This window comes from Lepeophtheirus salmonis, chromosome 4 (assembly GCF_016086655.4).
Source record: "Lepeophtheirus salmonis chromosome 4, UVic_Lsal_1.4, whole genome shotgun sequence".
Classification (NCBI taxonomy): domain Eukaryota; kingdom Metazoa; phylum Arthropoda; class Copepoda; order Siphonostomatoida; family Caligidae; genus Lepeophtheirus; species Lepeophtheirus salmonis.
In genome coordinates, this window is record NC_052134.2 from 35,469,748 (window position 1) to 35,490,443 (window position 20,696).

The 20,696-nt window shown below is 30.2% G+C and overlaps 2 protein-coding genes across 3 annotated transcripts in view; one reads left to right on the forward strand and one right to left on the reverse strand.

The window, feature by feature from the left end:
• Positions 1 to 553: 553 nt before the first annotated feature.
• Positions 554 to 2,079, forward strand: COX5A (Cytochrome c oxidase subunit 5A). Its single transcript, XM_040709980.2, has 3 exons — positions 554 to 768; positions 844 to 1,124; positions 1,745 to 2,079. Exons 1-3 carry the CDS (start codon positions 696 to 698, stop codon positions 1,841 to 1,843), a joined length of 453 nt encoding a protein of 150 aa, XP_040565914.1. The 5' UTR covers positions 554 to 695; the 3' UTR covers positions 1,844 to 2,079.
• A 3,062-nt stretch (positions 2,080 to 5,141) lies between these two features.
• Positions 5,142 to 20,696, reverse strand: part of Mct1 (Monocarboxylate transporter 1) — a 49,830-nt gene continuing 34,275 nt past the window's right edge. Inside the window, exons 2-10 of one of the 2 annotated variants that reach the window (XM_040709978.2) lie at positions 19,250 to 19,638; positions 8,947 to 9,123; positions 8,808 to 8,894; positions 7,886 to 8,024; positions 7,565 to 7,757; positions 6,223 to 6,594; positions 6,043 to 6,156; positions 5,805 to 5,973; positions 5,142 to 5,745 (exon numbers count right to left, since the gene is read on the reverse strand). In XM_040709978.2, coding sequence (XP_040565912.1) covers positions 5,396 to 5,745; positions 5,805 to 5,973; positions 6,043 to 6,156; positions 6,223 to 6,594; positions 7,565 to 7,757; positions 7,886 to 8,024; positions 8,808 to 8,894; positions 8,947 to 9,123; positions 19,250 to 19,409 — 1,761 coding nt within the window. In that variant the 5' untranslated portion in view covers positions 19,410 to 19,638 and the 3' untranslated portion in view covers positions 5,142 to 5,395. Of the gene's footprint in view, positions 5,746 to 5,804; positions 5,974 to 6,042; positions 6,157 to 6,222; positions 6,595 to 7,564; positions 7,758 to 7,885; positions 8,025 to 8,807; positions 8,895 to 8,946; positions 9,124 to 14,052; positions 14,143 to 19,249; positions 19,639 to 20,696 lie in introns of those variants that run through there. The other variant, XM_040709979.2, reaches the window with a different exon arrangement.

Consider the following 20,696-nt stretch of genomic DNA (forward strand, 5'->3'; position numbering starts at 1 on the left):
TAAAAGAATGAGAAATGGATATATTTTATTAAAAATGCCATATCAGGGCTGATATAAGACTCTGAAATCAAATGAAGGTTAAAATTGGCTAAAATTCAAGAGTAGTATGTTACATCAATGACTTCTTAGATCAATTGGTTACATGTATCTTACCAATGAATACTAAAACAACACATTTTTGATCATCTTACATATCCCTAAAATTTGAAAACAAAGCATATATTGGACTCAAACAAGTCTATGAAATATTGGGATGTATTTATATATGAAGTAAAAAAATAATTTGGAAGTTTCTCCTTTTCTTGATTCTTGTTCAAGATTTTTTTAAATTGACGCACCAGATATTTTGTAGTCAATCGCAATAAGTAATACTAATAGTAATATCCAAGGATTATATATACCTTGGATATATTTAATATGTAGCAATATCGTCCATTTATATTACGCGATATCTATTGGCCGTAATGCAAACTAATATTGTCTTATGAATATCTATATGATCCAAAGAGGGCGCTTATTTGTTATAATCAGCTGCTCGCGAATATATTAGTCTATATTATTTATTCTCTATCACTGTTTTTTTATCCTTTCCTCTCTTATTAGTAGTTCCCTTTCTCCGAATTGAAATAAAGTTGCAGCTTACAGCAGATTCCATTTTCTTCAGCTTGGAATATTTCGTTTCGCACTGATACAAAATGCTCCGCTCTTTGGTCTCATCCTCCGCTCGTCTCTTACAAAGGCGATCCCTAGTTCCTGTCACAAGCACTGGTAAGTATTTCCCAAGTTTTTTCAAGGGGATTGGGTCGGTGTTTTGGAGTTAGTAACTTGATTGATGCCCCGCAGGTGTTCGTACCCTCAAAATTTCCCATCACGAAATCTACGATGCAGACTTTGAGACAAAAGTCATCGCCTTTTTCGAACGCCCAGAATTAGATGGATGGGAAGCCCGGCAGGGGTTTAACAACCTCTACGCTCTGGATTTAGTTCCTGAGCCACCCATCATCATTGCTGGCCTCAAGGCATGTAGGAGATTAAACGACTTCGGGTTGGCCATTCGATTCCTTGAAGCTACCAAAATGAAGTGTTCCACTCACGAAGAGGTCATTTGGCCTTACATCATGCAGGTATGAATACAAATATAAAGCCTTTTCACATGAACTCAGGAGCATTGTTGATATTAGGCATTCTGAGGGCCTATACAGCCTAGTTTTATATAAGAATGAAATCCCTTTTTATATTAATATTAAAGAAAATAGTAAATGATTGGATGTCAAAATGGGAACCACAAATAAAAGAACTTAAACCTTACTGTCTATCCAATATATATCCCTCTATAATATGTATTACGTCGTTATACGATCCTATTTCGATATTGCAGATAATAAGTTAACTATTATAATTGAAATAATACTTTTCTCATCCCTAATTGATCAAAAGTAATAATAAATTTTAACATTTCTTAGGGATTCTCAGTATATATTATTTTTATTATATTAAAGTATAATTGTTTATCATTGACAAAAAGAAGTATTTAATGCAAATTCAGAGTCTTTTTTATCCTCAAATCCATTGGGTAAAGTTTAATCAATATTTATTGGAAGTTTGTTTATTTTATATAGTCAAAATATCAACTATCAATATAGCCTCTCCTACAATTATGGTGCAATTTATGACGTCTGTCAAAATTGGCCTATATTAATATCAGTCAAAATATATATTAATCTATTATTCCATATATTTGCAGGAAATTGGTCCTACAATGAAGGAACTCGGCATTTCTACCCTAGAAGAGTTGGGATATCATGAGCCTGAACTTGCATTGGCTGATCCTTATAGAATTTAAGCAGATACATTCATAACATACTTCCCTCGTTTCAAACTACATTGAGGCATATTCAATTATTTGTGTCATTGCCACGTAATATATCCTCAAAAAACCTATCCATTATTACTTGTTGGAATCAATTTCCTTTTTAAAGTCTTGTTAGTGTGAATCTATAACTTCGAGGTTATTGATAATGTAAGTCAAATATAAGTTGTAGGAGTAAATAAATACATGCCATTGGCTTCCTTTTTTTTTAGCAATTCAGTCTGCCCTCTCGATACATAATGTTTTATTAAATTATATCTTTATCTGGTAGTTATAAGTGTACAAGACTGAATATATTAATTTATTATCAACTTTCATACAAGTCAAAAATGTTGGTGGATTATATTTTCCGTCACTCTTGCGCATGTTGAGGATTGTTATTGTTCAAATAATTAAGGAGGTATACTTGTTCCTTTAAAACAGTTTTTTTTTAAATTTATGTTTGCTAACAGCTAGATAATATAGTTTGTACTGCGATCCTTAATACTTAAGTGAGACTTAGACTTGAGTCCATCTTTTTTATATTTACAACTCGACTTCATCTAACAATCAAAGACATTACTTTTACTTGATAGCTAAAACTCTTGTATTGACTTGGAATCGAAAGCAGTTTTATACAGATGAACTCAAAACAAGTTTGACCACAATGGACCCTATATTATAATTCTGTATTTAAAATGAGCTCAAAATAAATCTTTAAGACTTGGAATTACAGTATAAGGGCTGTTTTCTATCTCTGCTTATGTGCATTAAGAAACGTTCTGTTCACTAAATTCGTTTATCTTCGACAATCATAACTTTTTCTTGTAACTAATTTTATGTTACATCGGATCCACTGAAGGTTTTGGACAAACCCCGTCTTTTGAAAAATAATGGCCTCTTATATTGTATACTGTATGTGCTTGTATAAAATATGATTTCAGGACTCATTTTTAATTATGAGCAAGTGTAGAAGTACAAATTAAAAAAAGAAAAGAAAACGAACATCACAATATCGACGTCACCGATTTTGATCATTTTTCGTGAGGATGTTTATACTAACAAAAGAACACTATATCTGAAAATATAGAATTATGAGATTGAGCCCGTTTCGGAGTCCCTTAAAGTTTGGCATTTAACAAAGGATACTCTTGAACTTCAGTAAGACGTAAATCTGCTCATACTTAACCCGATTTTAAAATGTAGCTTTAAAATATTAACAAGAATACGTGCTTTCATTTAATTTTTATTAGAAATAATGTTCGTGCAAAAAATAACATGAAAACATTATTCCGAAATATTATAAATGGCGCCCAGCCAGGCCTCAAGTTTAATTTTTGTTGGAAGATAAACCTACTCATACACTATGATAATGCAAAATATCAGAGTGGGATCTCAATGGAATCAACTTGATTTAGGCCTATAATTAAAAAAATGCCATATTTGCCATGATTTATCCTTTCTTCCTTATGAAGTTATATTCAACAAATGATACCCTTCCAACTTATAAATATGCATATTTATGTCATGTATTTGATCATTTATCACCTTCTCTTAAAAAATTAAATAGTTCATTATTTTATCAATATAGGATGGTATTATATGTTAAGGTCATAAGATCATATCTTCGTGAGTTATGATTACACCAAGTTTTGATCATACTATTTTCCTTTTATATGTAATGTCGCGTTGAAACTTCCATTTAAATCAATCATACTCCAGTTGATCTTAAAAAAATACTGTCTTTCCATTACTAGTTTTTTTCATAGCTATTTTCAATTTTTCTATTATTAACAGACCCATTTTTATTTGAAATCAAAATAAATACTCTATAACTAAAAATGTTCTATATCTTACTAAATCATACATTTTTGTTATTTGTACAATAACATCACTTTGGAGGTTCCATTAGAGTTTTTACTACTGATTTTGAAACGTCTAGCGAAATTAGTCGCTTGATAAACAGACAATAAAATGTCAGAAATATCCTAAGTATACATCTATTACCAGTTTTTGGGAATATATAACTTTATATCGGACCATGCGGGTGGAGAAAATTTAAAGTGACTTCGTTGTTTTATTTGCCCTGATTGGTTTTACAAGAAAGTCCCCATTGATCATTATATCTCACTGTTAAGTAACCTTCGAGCAATCCAGAGTAGGTGAATGATTACTTATGAACTATTAATTTAATTCTTGACTAGGTGGTATCGCACTATTAAGAAACTTTTAGTATTGATCATTTACCGGCATACGTGCATTAAATTGCCAAGTACTTAGCAATGTTCAACCTTATCTTTTTATAGTTTATGTTCAGTTTCGTTGTTTGCCTACGTACAAAAATAAAATTTCATTTTCTCTTTGACTCCATTTGATAATATGACAAGTAGAGAAGAATATCAAACTTTAGCAATATTTTAGTTCCCTTTGTAGCGTACCAGGCTTAAGAAGGATTTACAGTGTTGGTAATGTGCTGTGATGATATCATGACAGTTGTAGCGGAAGATTGCCATTTTTTTAATTATTAGAGAACCTGGGAGTGTATCGTCACTTGTTAGGAATACTTATAAAAACCTCGATTTACATCCTGGATTACAACGTTGTAATTTTTAGAAATGTCTTTAATGTCATCAAATTCACCTTAATTATACTTAAAAAAATCAAGAAAAATAAGGAATTTACTGTTATGACAAATATGACCTTTTTGAATTATAAGTCTAAATAAAGATGATTCCATAGAGATCCCAATCTAATTTTTGCATAGTAATAGTGTATAAGTAAGTTAAACGTTTAATAAAAAATTGGTCAAATGAAGCACGAAAAATGGCTGGGGCGCGATTTTCAATTTATCGCAAAAATGTTTGCATGGTATCTTTACCATAAATATCATTTTTTTAATATAAATTAAATTAAAGCACTGGCTCTTATGAGTATTTAAAACAAACATTTTCGAAATTGATTAAGTATAAACGGGGTTATGCTCCATTGAAGTTTTAGTATCCTTTGAAAAGGGCCAAACCTGGAGGTACTCCCAAATGGTCGCTCGTGCTTACATAAGTCTAAAATTTCAATATCCTCAATAGAGTTCCATGGTTTACTCAATATATCGATACATATAATATTATAAATAATATGAATAGTAGGCCTATCAAGTACGTAACACAAAAATTGTACAAATATTTTTTTGAGTGGTGGTAACTTAGCGATTGAGAGCTAATCGTCAAGCTTCATTTAACCTTTTCTGAACAACCTAAATATAATTTAAATGAAATAGGCCTCCTAAAGGACAATGTACAGTTAAAAAATATTGTTTAATATATTATAATTACCTTCTAATTAAGAGTTCATATACTTGTAAAATAATAGTAATTAATTGTCAATATTCAATACATATAAAATAGGAAGTTGGAATTATACCTATTTTTAACGTAATAAATTATATTTATAATGTGTGAGAGGGGATGGATATTATATCAATATGTAAGTTTAATGGACATTTTCGGTAACAGTAAACAAAAAAAAAACATATAGCTGGAAATAAATAAACTATGGGTTTGTTACAATGGGTTTAGTCTTCTTTTTATCTCTGCGTTGCATCCAGGGTAGAATGAACAACATTACACCAGAAACGAAAATAATAAATCCGGCCAAATAAAAACCTACATCGTAGGTTCCAAGCCAATCCTTTAATCCTCCAATGATGGGAGGTCCGATGACGGAAGCAATGCCTTGAAAAAGGAGGAGTAATCCAAAGCCATGAGTTAATTGGTCTAGTCCAATCAGTTCAACAAGTACAACTGAGGTCAGTCCCACATACGCTCCGGATGTAACACCGAAAACAGCACAATATATAGCTTGAGTGGTATAAGTAACACAAAAATTACTTAATCCAAGGCCTACAATATATCGGTTGGAATAATTACTTGAGTAGGTAATTTGATTCAAAAGAACTCACACAATCCACAAATAGCTAAACAAGTATTGTACAGATACAGAGTATTTAACCAGGGTTTATCCGATACGTATCCTAAAACGATACGACCAATAGTATTGGCAATCCCTATAATAGAAATAAGGTAGCTTGCATCTTCTTTTGGCATCTTAAGAGTATTTTGAGCACGGTCCTAGCCACAGAGAGAAAAATAGTATGGTATGGATATATTTATATAATATTTAGGTAAAGAGTATCTTACAAAAGTATACACGTAAGGAACATTGAATCCAATTGATGTGAGGAAATTGGAGACGACAAAAACAATGTAAATCGAATCCTTCAGCAATGAAAAATCAACTAATTTTTTGAAAGCCTACAACAATTTTTTTTTATTAGTATCCAGTTACGTTATCCTTTGATATCATGGTATAATTATTACCTTAAGCCATTCTTGAAAAGCGTTTCCCACAGTTTCGCTTTCCTCAAGTTGTAATGTGACATTTTTAGAGTAACCATCTGGATCATCTCTAAATTCTCTCAGATTATATAAACTCCCACTGTAAAATATGTCCTTTCTTTTAAGAACGATGTTTTGCTTAGAGTCTCTTATATGAGGTTTGTTCCGAGGCACATGTCTGTTTTTGTCATATATTTTGGAATGGGACCCATAGAAAATGATATCCCCGTCGTTATCTGAATTATCAGATTTGGAGAGATTTGAAATAACAGGATGGCTTAGAGCCATTCGAGTACTGTTTGCTTGATATTGTTTTTCAATGGGACGGAGGGCCTCACCATTCAAACATATTTCCTGTTTCAAAGTAAATGTATTATAAAGATTGATCCTCCATTTGTATGTTGGAAACTGTCCCGTTTTTGGGTTAATATTTATTATAAAATTGTACTTATTATATTTTTTTAGTATTTGGATTATCAATGAAAAATATTATGTACATTGTTTTTAATAATTTAAGGGGTCTTTGTAAAATGTGCTCAATGAATTGAGGTTCCCCTGCTTTATCAAACATAACCTTTAACCCTAGTTGAAGTCATAGTTATTGAACAAAAAGAAGAAACATAATCTTTGATTAATAAAGCAAAGTTTATATGTTTGTCAACACTTAATATATCAAAACTCTGTAACTACTTGATCAAAGAAATAACGATGTAGCAACAAGGGTGTGTCTTGCTCAGCGCGTCATATTAAAAAAAGGCAAAATAAGGAGGGTTATATTGGATGAGTTATTGTTTGCCCTTGACAACGGCCCGTAATATTTTATATACGAATTAGATGTAATAAATGACATTTATGTATGAATGACTTGAATAATTTAGCTATTCGTTTGTCCTTATTAATAAAAATAAGTTTGTCTCTTTGTCGATGCATAATTACTCCGAACAATGCCGGGTACTCCTGCTAGTCTTTCATAAAACAGGGAATATCAAATCATTCACCACATCATACAAAGACTGCTTAAATTGTTAAATACAAGGTGCACAATATTTTTTAATATAAACCAAATACTAAAAAATCTGAAAATTACAATTTATGACTCATTTGGTAGGGTAGTAGAGGCCTAAAAATGTTCAATTTTGACCCAAAAATCCATTTTTTTCTAAATTAAATTGGAAAATGGCATGAGATGCCTCAAACTTTTTTTGAGTGTCCTCAGTAGGTCAATATGCAGAAAAAAGAAGAAGACACTAACCTGAAAACTGGACAGTTCATTTTGTAGTAAGTAATATTAAAAGTGTAACAATATAACTAAGGGAGGACTTACAGGAGCACCATTTTCAAGACAGAGCATCTTCTCAGCCTCTTCAAAGTTTGCAATATTTTTTTCTTTATCACAATCAGCTTCTTCATTACTTAGTGATTTTAATGGCTTAAACAATAAACCAAAAAAAAAGCATAATGCAATAATTCCGGATGTAATGAGTATGGCTCCTTGCCATTTGTAGTTTTCAATTAGTCTTAAAATGGGAAAAAAAAAGTTTAAAATTGAATATTTTTATAAATGATACCAACACTTGATATAACTACACATAAAGTATAACTTAAATGTTTACAAAATATAAATACAAAATGTTTTACTTCTTACGTCGTTGTGACGGGGGACATAATAAATGTCCCTAATCCAGAGCCACACACAGCTATTCCAGTAGCGAAAGCCCTTTTCTTTTCAAAGTACATTGACACACTAACAATGGCAGGTAAGTATATCAACCCAAATCCAAATCCTGCAGATTATAAAACCATTATAGTAAAATGATTCAAAAGTAGGAAATGACATAAATATATGTAGTGTTGTGTCGGTACCTATTTAGTACCGAAGGGCGTGGTCCAGTCCAGTTCCGTCTTAGACAAGACTACTCATAATAATTAAGTACCAACACAACACTAAATATAACAATAATGGATTTATAAACTACTGGGCACAGGGTCATTATTCCCTCTTCCTGACAATGGATATTTTATAGGGCCCAAAATTAAGAATAAAATTGAATAATTTATTACTTTAAACTTGGTCATTTAACATGCATTCCATTTATTAAAAAGAGGCCGATTAGAAGATAACATTTACACATTTTTTTATAAAAGGAGCCATTATTTTATTGTCTAAAAAAAGTCAAATTATTTATAAAGAAAGATTTAAAAAGAAAAAAAAAAAGAAAATTTTGAGGAAAAAGAAAGAAAAGAGCACGAATATTTATCTTTGCCTTAGACCCAGCTTATTTTCAAACAGGCTCTGTTCTAGAGGCGTTCAAAAAATATATTGAAGGGAGTGCCAAATCCAAGGAATATTTGAAATTTATTTTCTAACAAAAAAAAAAAAATCTGAAGTTTCCCAAATAAGGAGCTAGGTAATAAAAAAAAGCTTTTGGAAATGATTTTTGCATATGATTCCTGGACCAGACTCCATAAAAATGTAAACAAAATTGTCAATATACAAATTCATGGTTGATGTTTATATCTTTGCGTGACTTAATTTTTCGGGTACATAAGTATTTAATCATCCTTACCCGTACATACTCCAATAGTTAAATATAAAGCTGGAATACTATTCATGACAGATGATATAGCAAATCCAAATGTAGCCAAAACAGCACCTATAATATACAAATGTAATTCGAAAACAAATTGTTGAAATGAGGGGAATACCTGCCATCGTTGCCACGCGACATCCATAGCGATTTGTAACTACAGAAGCAATGGGACCACTTCCAAGTGTGATACCAACAAGGATGGACGCAATAAAAGACACAGAACTCGCTCCAACACCAAAGTAATGCATGAATTCCTCAATGAAAATACCAAAAGAGTATGTCACTCCATCGGCTTAAAAAGAGGAAAATATGTAAATTTAAATCGGTTCCATCAATAATAATAACATAACATAGATTCATTAATTAATTAAAAGATCCTTCGATAAAATGAGGGTGAACGTTTCAACATAAAGAAAACAAAAAAACTATCTTATTTGTCAAAGTGTCGTCCTTAATAACCACAAAATCATTAATCTCTTACAATTTTACCGTTATGTAAATCTGGGGAGGCCAAACATGTAGCCTCCATGTAGCCTGTAAAATATTTTTTTTACTACTAAAAGTTTCTATAATAATTAAGGTTTATTCATGTGATTCAGAAAAAGTAATAGCAATAGAGACATATCGTATCTCTCAATCTTTCATTCAAAAAGAGATAAAAAAAATAATCTGAAATTATATAATAGTTATCCTAACTGTAGGACTATTCTTCATTAAATAGTAGGGAATTGTTAACAGCTCAGCAACATCTAATTTCAGCTCAACCAATCAAGGTTCAGAACACTAATAAGGAGTAATTAAGGGTAGTAGAAAATTGATGGCTGACAAAAATAAAACCTTAATAGTCGTTAATAATTAATTTGGGGATACTATTCTGAAAAATCAATTTTTTTCTACTTAAAACTATTCTGCTTTAGCTTTTTTTACTTATTAATATTATGCATTTTATTTAATAACAATACATCTTTAAAAAATGAGCTTCTTTGAATGTAGCTCTTATTATTTTACAATTTCCTTAATATTGTCATTTGAATAAAAAGTTTGCACACCCTTGATCTTCGTTGTTCATTTTGAGCGGTATCATCCGTGTAAATCGTACGAATGAACTAAACTAGTCCAAAGCTAAAATATATGCTAGGGACGACATTTTTTTAATATTTGTGAACAAGATTATAAAGCATAAGGAGGACAAAAATGATCCTCAAACGTGGCAAAACAAAATTTTGTCAAAAGTAACTATTCGATTCAATTCAAACTATCCTATAATCCTGTATAAAAGTTCAAGACAACTTTATTTGACTTTTCAGTGATAAAAAGTCATTTGAGTGAATCAGAGTTTACTTTATACCCTGAAATCTACAGCACTATCCATTGTGAATGAATCCAATAAATTTGAGACTACAACATTTTTTACTAAATTCGGTAAATCAATAAAAAAACATTAACAAAGTTCGAAATGACTATCTACACTGCAGTGGATCTTAACTGGGAGGGGCTAAATTTAGATTTCGTACAAAAACTTTAAATATGAATCCCTTTATAAAGGTTGTTTACTAAATGGCATTTTTTAAACAAGTTGTAATTCAAGTTGTAAATCTGTGACACGCTGAAAACAGTTAGTCGTTAACCAGGTTTGACTATCTACATTATTGTTATATTATGCATTTTAAAAAAAGAACACCAAAACTTAGTGGGAATTCGTATTTCAGATAGACATGTTATCACTACGACGATCTATGAAAAAATTAACAAAATTTCAAACAAGATCAATAGTATAATTTTTCCTTTTCTAATCTTAAAGTGCTTATTTTTCTCTGCGTTTTTCCTGGTTCTTTGTATTTTTCGGTGAACCTTTCTGCCTTCAGTAATTTTGCAATAAATATTTTCATTTCTGGTAATTTTGTCTCTGGGAGATTTACCTGCATAACATATTTTCCGCCTTTTCATGTTTTATATTTTAAATTCGAACTGTTGAATCATTTATTTATTTTTATCGATGAAGTTTCTTACTATGAATAAGGTGTCACTAGTCCTTTCCAAATAAATTAAAGATCCCGGATTTGTGACTCCTTACTTCGTCATCGTTATAAACACTATTTCTTCTTAATTTCTATTTTCCTCACTATTTTTCCTTTTTTTCTTCTTCTAAACCAGGGGTGGGTAACATTCATGATAAAGAGGGTCAAATTTTTTTAGTACTATTATTGGAGGGCCACATGACTACAACACACTTCAAATAAATGGATATGAAAGACGCTACAAATGATTCTCAATAAGAATACGTCTTTTATAGTTGCAACCTGAAAAATTCTTATTTATTTACTGTTTTTATTATTCATTTATTCTTGAAGAGAGGAAAATAAGTATAAAGTAATCACTAGTGCTTGTGCTCATGAAAGACGAAGAGTTACACTAAGGATTTGTTGCGGAGTTATAAGTGCAAGTCCTTGTTGGACTCAGAGTAGAATTGAGGATATAAATTGGAGTAATTTCTGTCAATATCATTGCTAGATACATAGATGGGGTTTGTGTTTATTTTCTTTATGACATAGATGCTCGCAGATAGTCCAATGAAACGTCATGACAGCTAAACCGCTCTCCTCTCAAACATTCTTCAAATGTTCAGGTATGTTTATTATGTCTTTTCTATTGTTAACACACCACCTGACCATATAATTTTCCACTATACAATATGTATTTACATGTGTTTGACTTCGAACGCCTTAATTTAAATTCATGATTCAGATTTATGTTCATGGGAATGAGAAGACAATAATATGTAGGTACTCAATTAAAGGTTAGTTAATTTTGATGTGTTTTTTTAGATAATGGATTAATAAATATGTAGTATGAATACATACAACACATGTGCCAGTAATATTTAATTAAAATATAAGAAATATTCGTATGTACAATTAATAAGTAAATAATAAAATCATGACTTTACAAATAGTATCATAGATTATTTAGCTTTCAACAACTTGTAACAAAATACTTTATAATAATGGATACATACATTATACATATTAATATTATATCCCAGTATTACAAAAATAAAAATATTATGGATATTAGTGTTAAGACTATTTTCGAGACATATTTTTTTCGGTCCGAACATAACGGTCATGTATAAAGTACTTACGCAAGTTTTTGACATTTTTTTCAGTGCTGCATAAGATATGTTCTGTCGATATGTAAAAATAAAAAGAAACCGAAAATCAACGTATTATTCCTAACAATTTGAAGAATTTTTTAGAGGAGAGTAGCTTAGCTGTCATAATGTTGTATTTGATCAGCTGCAAGCAGTCATGACATGAAGGAAATAAACACAAATCCGACTCCTGATCCTAAAAAAGGATGTATAGGTTAGAATTACTCTGTTTTCTATACTCAATTCTACTCCGAGTCCAAAAAGTACTTACCCGTACAACTCTCCGACAAGTCTTCAAGGCTTGATAACAGCTTTATAAATTTTAAAATCATCTTCAGGTAAGAACTACAAAAAGTTGTTTTCACATTCAAGGACTTATTCTATACACCTTTAAACACAGTTCAGCTTTTTATTATAGCCATTGTTATCAATTTCAAATCCTACATGCATACCCGCTTTGTACATTGGGGCTTAAGAAATTTTTTCTATTCCAAGATTTCAATTCAGAACTGTGAACTCAAGACCAAAAATTCATTCTCCAAATAGAAATGTACTTTTTTAAATAATAATAACTTGGGATCGGATCAATACCGATTTTTACTATGATAAATATCCAGACCATATTTGGATCTAATTAATTAAAATTATAACAATGTCAAACAGGTATAGGATTTCCATACTGAAATCCAACTATAATTTATATGTTCAAACTACATTTAATACTTAATAGTGTTGAATTAGAGTTAAAAAAAATTGAGGCCGGTCGAGTTCGAGTTTTTGAGTTCGCCGTCAAGTCCACGTGTCTGTCTTAGGACACAATAAACCAATTTGACTAATAAAAGTAAAGATGGGGACTTTGAATGAAAACTTGTAACTCGACGTTAACAATATAGTCGTAGCTAAGACTCAAGAGTTGACGTGGACTGGAAAGTTAAGACTATAAAGAAGTGTAACACTGCACAATAATTATGGATTTGAAATGGACTCGAACGAAATTTCAAACTGGACTTGATAAAAATATTCAAATATGTAATCAAAGACTTGAGACTTAACCCGTACATTCAGTATTAGGCCTTTTTCCCACCTCTGCAAATCATTACTCAAACGTCTTGAGTTTTGATAATAATTAGTTCCTTATTCGAGTTGAAGTAAACTCGATTTTTCTAAAAAATATTTGGGGTTAGTTGGAGAATAGTTTGTTGAGAAAATTGTGGACTTTAGTAAAGTTGAGTCGTTGTAAACCTCGAATCTAAGACTAATGTTTATAGAAACGATCGTGTATATAGATGTATGCACTCTATGTACATTAATGTAAATATCAACATGAAAAATATAAAGAAAAAAACAGGGTCTTTAGCCTTCTATATACATATATATTAGGGTAAATAAATATATGTATGTAAACAAAACCAGAAATGCGTTTTAAATTCCTCATTACTACTCCTTAAATATCCATCAACGCGTTTTTTCTATCTATCTTGCACGAGTAATTAAGTTACAATACCTCAAATAGAGCAATTGCTACTAAGGATACAAAACTGTACAGTTACACCCTTGCATACGAGTTTAATTCGTTTCTGGATCGAGCTCGTAAGTCGCAAACTCCTAAGTCAAAGTAATGGGGAAACTTAAGTACATATATGTAGAATACATAAAAAAAATAACTACAAAATTCCGTAACATAACTAAACTTTGATTAAATTTTTTTTACTTATTTCTTATATATTTTTATTTTACTATTAATTACGCAAAAATATATTGCGTGATGGTACTAGTGTCGCGGTAGATCACGTCAACTGTTATATACCCAAGCTATGTGATATATTTATATATTCTTAAAAAACTTGATTTTTACAATAGATAATTATAGCATAAATACCCGAACAACAGCAGACGCCATCTCGAGTCGATAACAAACTCATCATTAAAAACTTTGTTGCTGTATATATTCTCTATGTAATTAGTTACTGTTCATAATTATTTTTGGCTTTTTTTGCCTAAAAAAAACTCGTATGTTGTGCACTTGTATCTTAAGCTATTACTGTACAATATAATTACATACATACATACATAAATTAAATGTAGTAGCCAGCAATCAGCTGCCGTCCATTTGTCCTTGTCCTTGTAATTTAATGTGTCCAAATATGACGTCACATTTTTTATACATCAAGCTTAAGAAATAAAACATAATATTATAGACTAACTGGTGTAGTAGCTATTCATATTAAATATTACATTGTATCACTAATTAATTATATGTTGGTTTTAGGGGGGAAGACAATATTTACAAATTAATACATTTCAGAATAGGATATTGATTTTTTGTACAAATATATTTTTGGAAGGTAATTATGAATTAAAGACATGTTTCTTTGAATAATGACAAATTTTTATGAAAGCATCACCTCTCCCCCCTTTCACAAATATCCTTCCGTGGAGACAGGCCTGATTATTATAAATCTAACTATTTAAATTGGAAAATAAAACAATAGAACGACGTAGCTCAATGGACAACGCCCTTGGGAGTAATTATTCTCTTGAACTCAATCTGCGTAGATTCGTGCCCGGTCTAATATTATAATAATGTTTACTTATACTTTATCAGCGCAAGTTCATCTGACCAGTAAAGGAAGAAAAAAAACACAAAAAAAACAAAAAAAAACATATAAATCTGTTTGCTAATAAAAAAACAAATTGTGACAAAACAGAAGAAATATGGCATGAAAAAAATATAAAAATTATATTTTCCAACAAAATACAATTTCAATTATGAAATTACAAATAATAAATATATCCATATATTAATGATATCATTTTTTGATTATTTCAATGAAAATTACTAATTGATTAATAGTGATCTGTGGCAAATTATGAAGTTTAAATGTCCACATGTTATCTTTCTAGGAGGTGTAATATTTTGCTACAAGACAGCACTACATTCGATCATTTAGTAAACAGATTAATGTATGTAAACAACGGTCATGCCACATTGCCGCTATCTTTTTATTTTTGATCCTTTAGAAGTACGTATTTATTATGTATTTACGATTGTTATGACTTTGGACATTTGAACATTATAATTTGCTACGGAATAATACTTATCAATTAGTAATTTTCATTGAAATAGTCAAAAATTGTATCATTATGTCGAACATCCTTGGAACATTCCATTTTTGCGTTATTCTTAAAACACATATTCTAAATTATCATTTAAAGTGCTTCATCTCATTTTGGGTAGCAATTTGTACACATTATGTATAAATAAAAAATCACTTGTATTTCCCTATAAACACAATGATGCTAATGCATATATTTATTAGTTTGAAATCATAATGACAACCTTTTTAGGTGATGTGACAAATGATAAACGAGTATATGAAAAATACTAAATGATCATTAAAATAGATCATTTACGATACAAAATATAATTCATTGAAGTAACAATATTTTTAACGAGCCGTATTTTCAATGAAATTATAAAGAGATGTCGAGAAAACATATGTATATAATATTCGGCTTTCCTTTAATGTCGTAATGCTTTAAGAATTGAGACTTTACAGAAACATGCTTTTGTAAAGGAATGAATAATTTTGTTTTTGTATTAAAGTCAAGTTAGAAGAAGTATGCACTTAGATAAAATGAAGTACAATAATTGCATTTCAGTGAGTAATTAACATATAATTACTCACTAATTCAGAGCATGAACACCATATCTAATAATAAATTACATACTTAATTAAGTACATAGATAATTTATAGTATTGAGCATTGATTTATAAATTCTGGATCAGTCGGAGACCATAATAATTTTTTGTTGGGCCTAACTAGTTTGATCCTTTAAAGAAGTGATTGTTTAAAAAAAAAGAGTACGTCATTTTTTACTCCATTTCTTCAAGAGGGGAAATAAAGAAAAATAAGCTAAGCTGCATTATTCCATGTATCTATAATTCCATACACATACATAGGTAATACTGTTGGGTTCCAATCTGGAAATTTTAGATCTTTCCTTTGAAGAAGTTCCATCTGTATGGATCAACTAGAAAAGTTTAAAACTATTTAAACTTCGGTCTAGACCGATTTTGTAGATTAATTGTTGATGACGACATGCGTGTTTTCAAATTTTTTCGTATCAATACAATAACGTAAAAAGAAGTTTAAATTGTACATGTCTATGTCTCCTTGTTACTTTTATGGCATTTTACAACATTTTTTCCAAAACGAAACAGAAAAAAACATTCAACTGAAAAAGATTTGTTACAGGGTTGAATGAGGCCCGAAACTGGCTAGGTCACTCCAAAACCACATTTTTTTTCTTCTTGAGCCACTTTTTTCTGGCCATAACAATATGTTTGGGGTCATGAGTCGTACTGGACAACTCATTACACGACCCATTTTCAGAGTCCTACCCTAAAGAAAATTAATCAAAAATTTCCTGGAAGATAGAAAATCCTTTCATCTCTTCAATGCAGTGCAGTTGTCACTTTTTTTTTTTTGGCAGAAAACACCCCAAAACTTGAAAACGGTAGGGAGGTGTTTTTTTAGTTATAACTCGCATTTTTTTGTTCATACAATGTGTCTTACTATTAAAATAAACCTATCATTAAGATTATAGACAGTTTTTACCTTTGTCAGAGTGCAAAATTACAAAATCGCTAGCGGATAAAATACTTATTCTCTCCACTGTATTGGCTAAAATAGAATTTGTTCCTCCATGTGTAAATATTATGTATATATATATAAATGTTTATGCTTTAAGTAAATCCATTAATTAGGAAACTTAGAATATTTAAATATCAATTACATATTTGATATTAACGTTCTTATTTGCTCCAAAAAAAATACTTTTTAAATGGAAAAATGGTTTCATTTAATCATATGAAAGCCTAAAGAATTATATTAATTGTACTTATATAATATTTAATTAGGTAAATATAAGTATTTCGTACAAGTTGTAATTTGTCCATTAAACAGATTCTACTAAATGTAATTTATACAGTGATCTAATAATACAATAAAACAAATCTATTTAATCATATATATATATATTATTTTGATAAACTGTAGTAGTGGCTTCGGATAGGCGAACGTTTTCATACACGCAACCTCTTCTTTGAAAACGAAAAGGATAATTTTGAAAAGTTTGATTCTACAAAAAGATGTGCTAAAAATGTTTTGCTTTCTTAATTTCTAACTCAAAGTCGATTTTTTAAACTACTGCAACCGTGTTTATCTACAGGAACAGATGCAACATTTGACAAGTCGTATTCAAATGTAATATGTGACTATTGTCATCTTGAAATATAATAAAACATTGGTGTACATATTTTTGTAAGTTGTATTAAATTAAAGCATGTCTGGTTCAAATGATTTATGGGTTACTGAGCCAATAACAAAAGTGTTGTATCTGCCCCAGTCTCCCCTATTGTAAATGTTCATTTGAAGAGTTCATTTTTTAGTTGCCAAAATCCCAATATGTATGCGACATAATATTATATTTGCATTCATAATATACATTCATAATAATAACAACAGCTCTCTTGAAAGATTTTATGCATTCGCTGAGAAAAAAAGGGAATTTTAATCATAACTAGCAGGAAAATACTATCACGATGCTCGTAAGTGATTTTTTTTTCTTTTTGACGAAAAAGCATACCTTAGATATTTGTAAGTAACATTGCAAGAAAAATATATAGACTATAGTGTTACCATGTCTTATTATTAGTGGTGTATAAAATATGCCCTAATTTTTTTTGTAGTTGCAAGCTGAACATGATTTTTATTTTTCTAAAGCTGTTATCTATATTATTTGATTCTTGTGAAGGGAACTTATAAGTAAAGGCTATTGTGTGTGATTATGAAAGACGGAGTGAAATAATGTGGATTTGCTTGGGAGTTATAAATGTAAGATACAAGGTAGAATGAAGGATGGAAAACGTGATTCCAGCCTTACTGTCCTTGCTATATAAGGAATATGATAAAAGCTGCTTGCATCTGACCTAATAAAATGCCCTCTTCCCAAATATCCTTCAAATTCTTAAGGTTACCACGTTCATTTTCAGTTTCTTTTATTTTTAAATAACGGCAGGACATATTTTATACCGCACTGCTTATTAAGAGTAATGGCCATTTAGAGCATGATTGAATATATCTTTTTAAAAGCAAAACTTTGTAGATCAAACGCTTAATACTTTGATCTCTCGGTAAAAATAAGTGGAACATTTTCTTTTGATATATAAAGATGTATTGGCATTTGATGTTTATAATATTCGACTCAAAAATAGAAACTAGCATTCCTTTGAGAATGACAAGTATATTACGTGTCACACCTAAAGGCTTGGCTAAGAAAATATACAATGAGCGTATACACTGACGTCATAAATTGTTTCATAAGAGAAGGAAAAACGATCTTGGAGGCTCATAGTTGATATTTTTACTAATTAAAGTGACCATATTTTCAATGGTGAAACTTGATATAAATGGCTTTAAGAATTTAAAAAAAAAGAAGGACCTAGCATCTGTATGGAATACTACTTAATGTCAATGATGAAGAGTGATTTTTGAATAAAATCAATGTTATAGGTATTCAAAATCCCTATTAAATTGCTAGATTTGTAGCTTTATTTCATAAACACTATGGAAAATAAATATATTATAACGATGTGCTAGCATGTTTTTGGTCTGATATATATAATACAACTAGGCATTTAAGTACTAGATTTTTGATAGGAAATATGGTTTAAGTCATTTTATTTGTTGGCTCCATTTGGAGATCCAGTTCTTCACTATTTTCCTTAATATTAATGAAAAAAGGGATTGTTATTATGATAAAGCCCGGTTGTTTAGTCCCCAAAATGGCTGACATAAAAAATGCTGACGTCAAATGAAATCACTCTATACAATACAACAATATTAAGGAACATAAATATATTATTAAGAAGTTTTTTACTGAGATAAGACAATTTATTTTTCATTTTACATATGTACAGAAGTAGTTTGGATTGAGAATCAAAAATGCTTGTTCCGAATCCTTCTCTTTTCATAATATGCTAGTAACTCAGACCTTGAACTTACATAGAAGGAAGATGCAAAGTAAAAATTATTTGAGTCTTTTATGACTTTCAAGATAATTAGTAATCAATTTTGTAAGTCAAGTGTCACATGAGTACTCAGTTGCCACTCAATATATAGTAAAAGTGTTTAACCAAATCCGAGGATTTTGTCGGAAGTAATATAAACAATCAATGTATCTAATGAATAATTTTCTTACCTATGACATGGATCATAAAAGATCCGAAAACAACGAACCAGCCCCATCCTCCATCCGGAGGAGGAGGAAGCTTAGATTTATAATCAGACTCATTAATATTACATCTACTGGACAATTGCTCTTCATTTTGAGCTTTTCTTTTTTCTTCGACGACACTCATCCTCGTTTTGAAATAAAAGAGACTCCAGACAAGAGGAATCTCTTATTTGTACTATTCACCAGTGTCTTAGAGATAAATTATATTGGAAAACTTAGTTGTTGATCTTGTAAAATTGGCATGGCCATAGGATATTTCAGTGCAGTGGCGCACACAATAAGGATTTTGTTATCTTCTCTCTCCTCGATCATGTAAGCGCTTCTCGCTCGCCTTCTTTGTTGATATGACGGACCTATGAAGATAGGAATTATAAGTTATAATAATATAATCTATCATCAGTGTAACATTATCAATATATTATGCTGTCCTTAGTGAAGACTGCCTTTATCTTTAAAATACATTTAAACAATAGCTCGACCAAAACAGAGTTGAGAACAGCAACTTTTCAATTAAAATCCCATATCCAAGAAATTATTAGACAGTGACAGCTCTAAATACAGTATATTGACTCACGCCCGTATTGACTATACTTTTATATGTAATAAACATTCAGACTAAACATCAGTTTCTATGCAGTTGACACATTTACAATGGGGACTTCATGTTAAATTCCAAATATTTGTTTATTTTATAAATAATTATTAAACAAATATTGAGATATTTTAATTAGGATTAATCATACGAAAATATAATAAAATTGATATTTGATTATAGTTATTGTAGGTATATTAACTATCTGTAAATAGAAAAGAGACAATATTCCATAATATTTTTGTTGAATACTTTCTTAATAAATTGTTGTTATGTTTGTTTTCCAATTCTGACTAGGCATTTATTTTATGCATATATTGTAAAAGCCATTTGAAGTCATAGAAAGGAAATAAAAAAAAGCTTACATTTCTGTATGTATTTGACAGGTATTTCACTCCTTTTCTGTTTATTTGTGCAAAGTTTTATTCCATTAATAGTCTATTTTTTCCCATTTAGGCACACAGGCGTTCAAAAATGCACAAGAAAACATAAATGCCGCTCATTATGCGCTCAATATCCAACCATGGTTTTTGATCTGGGCCAGATAAATCCCTAGGCTTGACTAAAGATAATTTAAGGAAATAGGAGAAGAAAAATATTGAAACAAAAAACATGTATGTAAATTAAATTTCCTCATTCACACAACCTCGATCACACCCTGACTTGGGATGGGATTTTGTAGAGTGTAAGTAGTATAAAACTTTTGTGCTTCTTCCCAAAATAACATCAAAATACATTGATGTATGGTATAGTGTGTATCTCAAGTCCATACCAAATTGCTAATCCACAGAAGCTGTTGAGAACAGAAAAAACCTTCTG